At 42.5% G+C, this 12,294-nt stretch overlaps 2 protein-coding genes across 2 annotated transcripts in view; one reads left to right on the top strand and one right to left on the bottom strand.

The window, feature by feature from the left end:
* The first annotated feature begins 897 nt into the window (after positions 1-897).
* Positions 898-9,464, top strand: PPIC (peptidylprolyl isomerase C). The gene is made up of 5 exons (XM_059833548.1): positions 898-1,012; positions 4,947-5,060; positions 5,551-5,644; positions 7,330-7,514; positions 8,936-9,464. Exons 1-5 carry the CDS (start codon positions 905-907, stop codon positions 9,062-9,064), a joined length of 630 nt encoding a protein of 209 aa, XP_059689531.1. The 5' UTR covers positions 898-904; the 3' UTR covers positions 9,065-9,464.
* Positions 9,465-11,613: 2,149 nt separating this feature from the next.
* Positions 11,614-12,294, bottom strand: part of SNX24 (sorting nexin 24) — a 96,042-nt gene continuing 95,361 nt past the window's right edge. Inside the window, exon 7 of the mRNA XM_059833927.1 lies at positions 11,614-12,157. Within this exon, the coding sequence (XP_059689910.1) occupies positions 12,087-12,157 (71 nt within the window). The 3' untranslated portion in view covers positions 11,614-12,086. The remainder of the gene's footprint in view (positions 12,158-12,294) is intronic.

Here is a 12,294-nt window from a genome sequence, read left to right on the forward strand (position 1 = left end):
ACAATTTGAAAATTTTCTAGAGACTACAGCAGCAATGGCATTTGGGACAGGTCCTGAATGCAAACAGTTTTTGAGCAGAGAAGGTAGCAGGTCAGTGTCAAAGGTGAAGTAATTTGCTAGACCGGGATCCCTCTTCCCTGTCTTGGTAGGCAACGGCTTGGGAAAGACATTTGTGTGTGATGAATCTGTCTGGTGCAGCTCCTCGCTGTCCAAAGCCATGGGTGCTCACCCGGGTGCCAAGCAGTGCACCTCTGCTGCTAACACAAAGGAAACCGTAAGTATTACAAGTGCCTTACGGGCTCGTCCTTCTCCTCAGCACATTAAATACCCCGAAGATGAAAGACCAACGACCGACTTTCAAAGCCCCCCGAACATCCACTATGTTGGCTACTTCACCCGCTTGTGGGATCTCCCCGCAACCCTCCCGCGCACACGGACTGGCTGAAGCCAAAAGCAGCGCTGCTGAGCCCCTCACAGGCAACTCCAGCTCCTGTTTGGTGAGGCTGAGCCCCCGAGGAGGCCACGCGGCTCCCCGCGCCCCCACAGGGACGGGCACCACGACCGCCCCGGCACTGTCACCACCCCAAACCCAGCCAGGGTACTGGGAGCCCCCCGTACCCCAGAAGCAGGAGAAGGCGCTCGGAAGAAAGCCGCGGGGTCTGAAGGCAGGCGGCTGTCACCGCACCTCTCCCAGCGCCCGCCTCCGTCCAGGCGGGGTCCCCAAGGGCCGCGCTCCTGACAGGCTTCGCCCACCCTCCGACGCTCAGCAGGGCCGGGGCCAGCCACAGCCGCCGCTCGCACGGGCGGGCGGGCGGCCGCCCCGCCGCTCCCCCCGCCGGCCCCCCCGCCACACGGCGCGGGAGGAGCCGCCCGGCGCAGGCGCCGCAGTGCTCGCCTCAGCGCCATGGGCCGCGGGGGGCCGGCGGCGTTGCTCGGCGCTGTCGCTTGCCTTTGCTTCCTGGCCCCGGCGAGTGAGGGCTTCAAGAGGAGGGGACCCAGCGTGACAGCCAAGGTGACTCTCGCCCGCGGCCGGGGCGGCTGCGCCGGCCGGGAAGCCTCCCCGGCCGCCGGCCTGAGCGAGTCGGGATCGGTCGGTCGTGATGGGGCTGCGGCGCCTCCTCAGCGGGCCCCCGAAGGGTGTTTTCCCTGCCAGCTCCGCGCCCGTTGTCGGCGGTTCCCGGGAGGGGGGGGGCCGCCTGGCTGCCGTTCACCCCGGTTTTATGGTGTAAAACTGGTCCCTCGCCGGCTCGCTCTTTCCCGGACGGGATTCCGGGCAGAGAGGGGGCCCCTGCGGGGTCGGGTTTGGAGAGGGCTTGGACAAGTCCCGTTTATAAGTGTTTTGGGGTGTTTTTTGGTTTCGTTTTTTTTTCTTTTTAACCCCTTTGGGCATGACCCCTTTCTGTAAGGCGCTGCCACACCTCAAACTTTCAGTCAGCTCAGCTTGCCTCTGGCTGACAGAAATGGTAACTTTAAAATTCGTAATTACATCCTTGGTTCTGCCGTCTCTGCTGTGGCCACAGGCAGTTGGGGTCTGCCTGGTGGTGTCCGCGCTGTGCCGAGCAGTGGGGTTTTAACTGCTCTGGGGCTTAGTTGTGGCATAGTTATTTTTTTGCCTCCCCTCTTTGCTGAAACTCTCGGTGTTGTGAGCTGTCATTTTATTGCCCCCTTGTCTCCCGCTCCCTTGTCCTTCCTGCCCACGACAGGCTTGGGCAGCTGGTGTGGGTTAAGACCTAACCCTAACAGCGTCACGCTTCAGAGCGTGCTGCCAGCGAAGCTGGGGGCCGGCAGTCAGCGTGGCTCGGCCTTCAGATCTCCTTCATTGGCAGGATGGGGTTTGCGCCACGGCCGCGGGTGATAATTACAGATGGCTCTGCCCAAGAGACAAGACTTGAACACCGTGCTGCCTGGCAGCGGGATGGGGATGCACCTGGTTCGCAACACGCTGGCATCTCTTTCCAAAAAGTTTTGGCTGGTGCAGGGGGTGAGATGTCCAGTCTGGCTTTGGATAAAGTAGGGATTAGATGTTTCTGCCCCAAAGTACCTTTCCACCTACACTCAAGAGTGAGTGCCGTGTTCCTGGTGAAAGATGCCTGCACTCGTGAAAGCGTGACAGGGCAGGGTCAGAGCTGCTTCATCTGGCAGGGCCTCAGCTCCCTAAGCCACAAGCTGTGCCTTTGTCTCTGGACTTCATTGCCACCATTGTCTACAACTGTCTACAGTTTCATTGCCATGGACTTCTAGTCCATGAATTTGATTTTCTTGGGGGGTAAATCCCATATGCTTTGGCCTCCAAATCATCTTCTGGCAATATATTCCAGTTTAATTATGCATAAAGTACTTTGCTTCTTCAGACCTTCTGCCTGGAAATTCATTTTATGCCCTTTTCTGATTCTTACGTTGCAGGACATAGAGAATTGCAGCTGCCAATTTTCCTTGTCCAAGCCAGGCATAACTTTACAGAGTTCATCAGATCACACCAGTTTTCTCTCTTCCAGCTTGCATAGTTTTATTTAATCTTCCTTCATACAAAAGGTATGCCAGATCTTTGAGCATCTGTGCTGCCCTTTTCTCTACCTCTTTTAGGTTGGTTTTATCATTTTCTGATAGATAAGCAAGAATTACATGCAGCAGTCAGGGTGTGAATGCACAGTACAGATGTATACCATGGCATAAGTATGCCCATCTCTTGTCCTTAGCCATTTTTAATTATTTCTAACATTGATTTTCCTTCTCTGACCTTCACAAGCCCAGAGCCAAGATTTTCATCAGACTGCTCAGGGTGACTCCAGGTGTCTTTTCTGAGTGCTAGCCGATTTGGGACCCATTTTTGAGGCTGTATAGTCCTTTTCCACATGCAGTATTTTGCATTGATCAGGAGTTCATTTGTCATTATATTATCTGGTCTCTAGGAATCATGAGATCTTTCTTTCACAGTCAGCTTTTTTTTCTTTTCCCCTGAATAATTGAATACTCTTGGCTGTTTTTTTGTTTTGATGTACACCATCTTGTGTAAATTATATATGAACATGTTCATGAGAACCTAGTGCACTCTTCTTCATTTCAGCCTTGAAATACTCACTGCAAATTGTAAATAGGATTACATATTTATATAAATATTAGTAAGACTGAAAATTTAAAATACTTATTTTCTTTAAGAGTTTTTGGTGAATAATCTGGCCAGATATTTTTGAGATTTGAGACTGCTGTGTTGACGAGCTCACTAGGATCTACATGCTTACTGACTTTCCAGAGAACTTGAGGAAATACGCTTCAGAGAACATGGCTTCTCTATGCAAAAATGGCATCTAGGGCTACCAAATATTTCCGTATTTGATTTCCTGGCCAGAAATACGCATAGACACCATATGTGGTGCATAATTAGGGAGCACAGAGCTTTCCAAAAATCACCAAGCGTGTAGCACAGGTATATGAAGTGCTAACAGGAAGCCAGGAACTTACTGTTCGTTCACAAACGCAGAATAAGCAGAAGCAACGCTTTTTGGAAGTACTGGGTTTGCTGCTTAGGTGAGCAGCTCTGCCATGAATGAAGCCTTCTGGTTGGGTTAAGTTTACAGTATACAATGGACTTGGCTCTGTGAAAGTGTTTGTTACTGCTATCTGGGGTCATTGTTTGGTAGCCTTGGTTGTGTTACTTTTATATGCTTATGTATTTCAGGCAGTCCTTCTACTAGGACAACATTTCTAGGCAAAATAAGGTTCGTTTAGAAAATGTAGGCAGGCAATACCCCTTACTTAGATAACCCTGGCGGCAAAATTCAGAGAGGTATGTTTATAAAAATGTTAAGAAGTTAGTGAAAGCGAGCTGTTAATACTTTGGGACCCACACATCTAAGCAGTATGTTATTTAGTGCAAGTGCCAAGGAAATGAATGAGGTGTATCAAAAGGAATTTTATTTTCTTTCTAGAGCTTCTATAGCGTTAGCCAAAAGTTCAACAGTCAAAAACCACATGGAAGATCAAGAAACAGCAGAAAAGTTTAGTAGGAAAGCGTGAAAGAGGCATTCACGCTGGAGAGACTGTGGTCATTTATTATCATTATTGGACTAATTTCTTAGTGTTGCAGGAACAGCAAATACCACATCACAGGAATACACATTGCTGTTTCCTAGAAGTTGTAATAGTCTTTATGTAACTTTTTCAGAACTTCAAAATGCCTCATTTCCTTATAGCTGTTCCTATTTTCAGTAATTGTTGGAACATTTTTGCACATTCAAATATGCATTCATACATTCTGAACTATATTAAAATGCTTTATAACTCATTTGCCTTTTTGAAGTTGATTTTTAGCGACATCTATATGGAAGCTTTTAGGTAATCAGCTGAATAACACAGCATGGTTGTTTCTCTGTCAGGTTTGAATTCATATTTGGGAAAGTGAATCCTTGCTTGAGCCGTAAGATTTTTTTTCCCACTGTTTGTCAATTTAATGAAATTTAGGCTTTCACCTATACTTAATCACATACATACTAATGCCTAGAACAGTGAGGATTGAGTGGATAGCAAACTATCGTTTCTGGGGAGTGTCAGTACTATAGTTCCTTGTTACTGTTCACCACGCTGCAATAGCATCATTGTTCTTCCTTACTTTCATATTTCATCTTTTCCATACAGCTTTAAAGACATGCAGGTCTGAGAAAAGTCTTCGTGAACACTACCTTCAAACTTGTGATACAGCAGTCTCACTGAGCCCTTAAAAGCAGTAAGGATCAAAACGTAGAGTCACCAGTTCTCAAATAGTTTTCTGCATAATCTGATTTTGGTAGCTCTGAAAGGATTTTTCTTAAACCGCATTCTCAGGAATTGAAGGATACTATTAATATAGACCAGCCAGAAGCAGTTTCTTTCCACTTTATGCTTTCAAAAGCTTGGCCTTTTTGTTGTGCTCATGTTTGTATCACTTTTGTTCTCTTCACAAAAATGTTTAGGTGTTCTTTGATGTGAAGATTGGAGACAAAGATGTTGGCAGAATTGTAATTGGATTGTTTGGAAAAATTGTCCCAAAGACTGTGGAGAACTTCATTGTGCTGGCAACTGGAGAAGTATGTTTGCATTTTTCTTCCACTGTGTACTAAAGTTCAGATTGGGAAGTAAATATTTTTTTAATGCTGTTTCAGCTGTGAACTGTCAATCTTACTTCAGTGGAGCCTGTGCAAGAGTGCCATCCCCAAGGCTGTGCACTGGTGTGTGTCTTCTTGGGTGTTTGGGGCTTGGTTCACACAATGTAATTATGAGATGTTGGATATCACCACCTCAGTCTGTCCCTGCCATGCAGATCTAGCATGTAGAGGTACTATGGTCAGATGCCAGTCAAATAAAGCCAATGCCTTTGATCACCTGAATAATACCTGCTTTGTGGCAGTACAGCCCAGCTGCATTCACCTGCATCTCAGTTTAATTTGTTTCTTGCCAGTATTTGTCTCTGGTGGTGGTATACTTTGTGAAATGTGGCCATTCACCGCATGCATATTTCCATATGACTGTATAGAAATGGATGTTATATTCATTTAAAGAATTATTTCATTTTCTTAGAGAGGATATGGATACAAAGGAAGTAAATTTCATCGTGTTATCAAAGACTTCATGATTCAAGGAGGAGACTTCACAGCTGGAGATGGATCAGGAGGTAACATGCTTCATATCTTCCAGGTTCCCTTTCCTTTCTTTGAATGTTGAAAGGATGGGTAAATCAGCGTATTCCCTCATTCTCTCAGCTTATATAAATGAAAAAAAAAATTTGTTTTAGAGCATCTAGTAGTATTCAAAGCATCTTAGAACATAAGCTGCAATTACTTGGATTACCTGATTATAAGTATGTGTGGAGCTTCCTTTGTCCTCAATTTTTGCAGATAGCTCTTTTCTGTCTGTGACTTGTCCCCATTCAAGAAGCATGGCTTTGCGTGGTGGGCTGGAGCCACGTGACCAGCTGAGCTGCTACTACAACATACTGTCTCCAAAAGATGGATGTCTCCACCCTTCCCCTGTTCTGGCTTTGTGACAGCGCTCCTTCTCTGAGGCACTCGTTGATTGCATGTATACATGAAGCAATTCAAGTCACCCAGCAGAAAACTAATCCGTGATGAAACAGTGAAAGCATGTAGAGGGAAGGCAGGTAGGGAAGGAGTAGGCTGTCCTCTCTGCTTTCAGCTCAGCCAGTTGTGTGGCATCTTCTGAAATGTGCTGTGGGAGGGAATTTCAAAACAGGGGTAGAGAAATTAGAAAATGAGGGTGATGCCCTCTCCCCTTTTTTCTCTTACTAAATTTAAAACCATAAACTTACTGGTGGTGTGAGTTCTGGCTGTGTGTATCACTTTTCCCTCCTGAGCCTCCATATGACCAGTTTGGCCCACTAAGGAGGGCAATCCCAGTGCAGCATCTCTTGCATTGCATGCGTTCTGGCTTCTGATTTCTTCTCATCCTTTACATGCACATTCTTCACATGCTATGACTTGAACTGTCTGCGTACAATGTTGGTGATTTCCCTGGTGGGATAGAATGGCAAACACACCTTCCTTTTCCGTGCAGTGAACAATGGGGAAGGCTAAAAGTCCAAAGACACAGTTTTAGCATTAAAGGTAGGCAGTCTTTTTTTGCCTGCTAATACTGTTTATTGGGATAGTATCTAGCAGTGTTGGGAGCAGTGTCCCCATTGTGCTAGGCACTGTACAAATAAAGAATGAGACAGACAGCCTTCTCTTTTCAAAGTGGTGGTGGTTTAAACATGGCTCAAATATTTTGTCTTCTGAACTATTTCAGAAACATCAAAATCCTTATGTAATGATTGTACAAATCCACACTGAGTCTTTTAGGTTAACTTCCATTTGGTCTTCATATATATCTAAACAATTCATATATACCTAAGCAATTTCTTATTAGGAGGAAAAGTTAAGACTAAAATTGTCACAAAACATGGCAACCTTATTTTTAGTGGCCGTAATTACGTAATTGAAATTTGTTGAACAGGGTGAAGTATACTATTGGTCAATGGAAGTATACTATTGTTCAATGGTGTATGTAAGCAGGTCCTTTGAAGGTACTTAGCTTACTTGTTAAATTCAAAGGATAAAGCATCATCAGCTTTAAATATTCTCTCCTTGTATGTGGTGTCTTAGCTTATCTTTTTCTTTACACACAAAATGCTCTTAGTTGTGGAATCACTGATGATGGAACAGTGATGTCACTGTGCTTACTCAAACAATTAATTTTTGACTCCCAAATTCATACTTTGTTTTTCCCATTTTTGAACAAAAAGGGGGTTTTTTTTGTTTGATTTTTTTTTTTTAAAGTTTGCTTTCTTATTTTGTGTCATAGGAAGAAGCATCTATGGAGAAAGGTTTCCAGATGAGAACTTCAAGCTCAAACACTACGGAATTGGATGGGTTAGCATGGCTAATTCTGGCCCAGACACCAACGGATCCCAGTTCTTCATCAGTGTGACAAAGCCTTCCTGGTTAGATGGAAAACATGTAGTATTTGGCAAAGTCCTTGATGGAATGGTAAGCTAAAAGTAATGGCAAGATTAAACCAAGAAAATCTGGACAAATTCTGCCGTGTTGTATCTGTGTTAGTGTAACTTACACCATTGTAGTTCAAAACAATTGAGTGTTTACCTAATATGTACATGGTAGAAAATGATTGTGAAGAGCCTGGAGCTGGATGATTTAGAACTGAAACAGCAGATGGTGACTGCAGAAATGGAAACTTAAATCATGCCTTTGGCTTTCACAGCTCTTGTTTCAGACCACTAACCAATGAAATCAACGTTGACACCTTTGCAGGTTACAGATGGAGTAAGTTCAGGTCCCCCTTTCACTAGCGCTGTTAGCCACGAAATAATTGTATTTCTACAAGCTAAAATCTATTTTTGTAGCATGTGCTAGTTACAGATAACACTTTCACTGTTAGGGTTTGTAGAAGCTTGTGAATGTAAAGTGTACAAACACATATATTCAGATCTGTTTTAAAAAAAATTCTAGTTAATTCCCTCAAACTGTGCACAGCTGCAAAACTGATCAAAGGCCAAATAGAATTTAAGTTTAAAAATGGTACTTCCAACTGATTCTACTTTCAGTAGTCTGGTTTTCCTTTTAAATTATTCAATTTAATCTGTGTTTTAAAATGAGTGGGGGAAACATGAACTGCTGCACTGACCAGTTCTTTGAGGAGTTTGGAAACTTCATCAGAACACTTGCCCACCGCTCGCATGTTCATATTGAATTCAGTTCTCGTGAGCTACAGTAGTAGCTGAAAGTTTTTGAGGAGAGACTTAGACTAAGTTTTAGTTTAGTTATATCAAATATCAAATATCAAAAGCCAGGTAGTCAATATTTCAAACTGAATTTTGTCTTTGAAAAATACTACTTTAATTAGTTGCCTAGTGTGAGGCTGGTAGTTTACCTGTACCTGTCTGACTGGAGGGCATGGTACCACTCTTGAAATCTGTGTGTGTGTGTGTGTGTTATACTAAAGGTGAAAACAGTCATCAGATTTCTTGAAGCACAGTTACATTGTACAATTAGAAAAATAATTACTGCTCATCCTTTATGATCTCTGGATTCACTTTCTGATCATAGGCTACAGATAGACCCTGTATGTGCTAGGTTGATCAGCTGAAGAGATTTTTTCCATTGCCCCTTCATAATACTTTTGTTGGCTGAAAGTTTTTATAAAAGGACAAACAGCCTTCCTGTGCTTCTGTCAACTGTGTGTGGGCTGCAGAGTGGCACAACTGGTAATGTGGAAAAAAAAACCCATGTGGGAACTCAACAGGGTAAAGGTCTTTGTTCAGAAGTTGCTTAATAAATAGTAATGCTAGGAGCGCTTAGTCGTTTTCCTGGTACCGGACTTGAGCTGCTGGAGTTCCCTTGGCTAAAGTGAACTTCTCTTTTTTTTTTTTTTTTTTTCCTTTCTTTAACAGTCCGTGGTGCACTCAATAGAACTCCAGCAGACAGATGAACATGACCAGCCGCTTCAAGACTGTGTGATTGTGAACAGTGGCAAAATAGCTGTAAAAGAACCATTTGTAGTTGAAGTAGGCGACTGGTGAGACCAACAGTCAGAATGGAAAGTAAAACTTAATCACTTTTCTTTAAGGCCTGTTTTTGACCGATCACAACTATCCATTCAGTTTTTTGCCAAAATGCATGAGGCTAGACAATACTTATCATTTACCGAATACATAAAAGATATGACCATTTCTTTAACAACTTGATGGAGCTGTCACTCCTTGGAATTCAAGACATATCCCACTACATCCTAGATCTTGCAGAAAAATTACTTCTTGAAAAATTTCAGAAGTACTTCTCTTTTTTTCAAGGTTTGAAATACAGTAATTTTGTTCTCTTTGGAAATTTTTGCAATATTTGTTTCTGCCTTTTCAACTGAAAATAGTATTTTCTGTAACAGTATCAGCATTTTTAAAAATGAAAAAAAAAGTAAAATACAGAAGTGCAGAAGTGTTTTGAATAAATAAACTTTGATTTCAAATAAATACTTAATGAAGAGCTTTTTTGATCCACCCACACCCCCCCCCCCCAAGGCCTTTTTTCTCACCTCAGTTGATTCTGCAGAATAGGCAGAGGGTGCTGCTTTCCAGGAAATGAGGTTGTAAGGTTAGAGCAGGGATGGTAAATTTCTCTAATCTTAACGTGTCAGTTAAAGTTTCTGCTGTCTTTCAAAAAACCACAGTGCTCAGGTACAATCCAGTAATCAAGAAAGAGCAGCTCTGTCTATTGTTAAGTAAGATCATCAGTTAGAAATTGGTTAAAACAGAAGAGTCCTTGTTTTACAGCACAGTGAATTTTATAACACCTAGCTAATGTTATTTATGATAAAGCTCAAATACTTTTTCTTGCAGTTGTGCTGTATGTCAGAGATGCAGCTTCAGGTTCATTATTTTTGTAATGCTTCTTAAATAACTCTTAAGCTGACAACTTAACTGGTAGCTTTTAAACAAGGTCAGCATAAGGCACCGCTTAGAGACAGCAGTGTTTGTTAGGTTCTTTAATGAGTTACATAGTACTCCACAGGAAAGAGATGAGGATTTTTTTCTCTTGAGTTTCCAGTGTTTTAGAACTCAAGATAGAAGAGCTGATGCCAAGATCTGATGAAGGATTCATCCACCTGCAGAGTAGGTAGCACACCACTTACCTTTGTAGTGACAAGTTTCCTGCAGGGTGCCCTGGAGCCCAGGTGGGGTATCCAGACTTGCAGTGGTGCAGGGGAAGAGCAAGGACTACAGCACAGAGCTTGTAGGTACCTACTGGCACCCCCCTCACAGGGAAACAGGAAAACGCTGTGGGCAGGGATTTACCTCAGGTCCTCCTGACATATCATTGGTAGTTGCAGGGGTACTTCTGCTGGTTCACCAGCCACAGTCCTGGGGCCTCTCCTGAGGGTAAATTCTGACACTTTTTTCCAGAGACCTGTGAAACCATTACTGTCCTTTTTAAAACAGCTAGAGGAGAACTTGTCGAGGGCTTCTAAATTTGCCTAGTACTAGGCAATCCGACTTCCATTTTATCCCTGTTCATTTTTCTTTCTACTAACTGTTTGAAGTAAAATTCTCTGAAAAGCAGCACTGGGAAGCAGTGTTAGGAAATAAGAGTGAGAATGCCTCAGCCTCCCTCGCCCAAATAGCTTTCTGCTAGTAGCTGAAAGCTTTCCTGGAGGCTGATCCCGCAGACAGTGTAGAGTTCTGCTACCTGAACAAGTGCTGCAGTCACAGGCTTGCCTTCTATACAAGTCCCAGCTTTGAAACAGGTTCAGTAGTCAGCAGGAGGCAACCCATGCATCTCCAGGATCAGACTTCTGTTGGTGTCTAGCTTTGCCATTACAGCTTTTGTGCAACACTCCCTTCCTCTGATAAGCCCAGTGACTTACTGGCTGTTCAGTTACACTGAATTTTTTCCCCCAAGACGTACACTTCCATAAGGCTAGCATGTTCAGATAGCATGGTGCTGAGGGTTTTACGTGAGCAGGCACATGGGTGTTTTCTCATCCTTCATGTGGAGATACCTGTGAGACCCATCTCTGATGACACAAGCTGTCAGAAATGTCTTGTTTGAATAGAAACACACAAAAAACACACTGAAGCGCTGCATTCATGTTCTAGTAATTTATTTTGTAATGTCCAGTAGCACACATACAAATTTCCAGTTAAATCTGAACAAATACATATATATAAGTATATACATATATGTATCAGTGTTAATTTTATCATTTTACTACTTAATGATATTCTTGCTTTAGCTTACCACAGAGTTGTATGCTCTGTGACTTGTAAAATGTTAAGATATGGAACATGGTCTGCAAGTTGACATGAAGAGTGAACACACACACAGATTAGATGTCATAACTGAATGGCAATGCATAAATGCCACGTGAAACCTCCTGGTAGATAAAATAATTTCAACTGAAATCTAGAAAATTTCCTGAGAGAGAGCTATGTATATCAGAATGTGGAAGTATGTTTTCCAATAGAAATTCTCCATACACCTGTGTTGGCTCTTTTCCAACCTGATATCAAGGAGCAGATTCAAAATAATTTAAGAAAAATGAACAAAATACTTCAAGTTGCATTCAACTTCTTCTTGCTTTAATTTTTTTTTTTTTTTTGGCAATTTCTCATACACTCTCTTCAGTGCCAGCACTTCTAATCCATCCACTGCCAGCAATGGGTAATGTGCTGGGAAAAATCCTGGTGCAAAAAGGTTTAGTGTAATTTATGATAGAAATTATAGAAATAATTAGTAAAGCTTTCAATTCTTTTCAAAGGTTAGTGTAATTCAGTGTATGACTTTAAGCTTTTAGTGTTAAATAGTTAGAGCGTATCAATACATAGAAAGTATAAATAACTTCAATACTGTTGTTTCCATATCTTCGTTTTTTAAAAGCAGCAATTGTAGTGACATTGATTTTATTTAAAATGATAATAATGCTTGAACTTAAACTGAGGTTGTGCCTCTTGCTTCTGAGCGTAATTTTCACATCAGAGAATTTTATTCCTGTTAATTCCATTAAACATGACTCGGAGATTTGCTTCAGCTTCTTCTAGCCACGCGTCGCTTCTACCTGGGCAGTAAATGAGGATAAAATACTCCATGTAGAATGCCTTCTATAACAACATTTGGAAAGTCATCTGCAAAAAAAAGAAGAAAAAGAAAAAAACCTTGCTCTCTTATCTATGTCAGTACAACGTAAATGTTTTTGTGTAACTTAACTGGGTAAGGTCTCATATAATTTGGGTTACTGCATCACTCAACTGTTTATCCGTGT

This window comes from Gavia stellata, chromosome Z, assembly GCF_030936135.1.
Source record: "Gavia stellata isolate bGavSte3 chromosome Z, bGavSte3.hap2, whole genome shotgun sequence".
NCBI classification, from domain to species: Eukaryota; Metazoa; Chordata; class Aves; order Gaviiformes; family Gaviidae; genus Gavia; species Gavia stellata.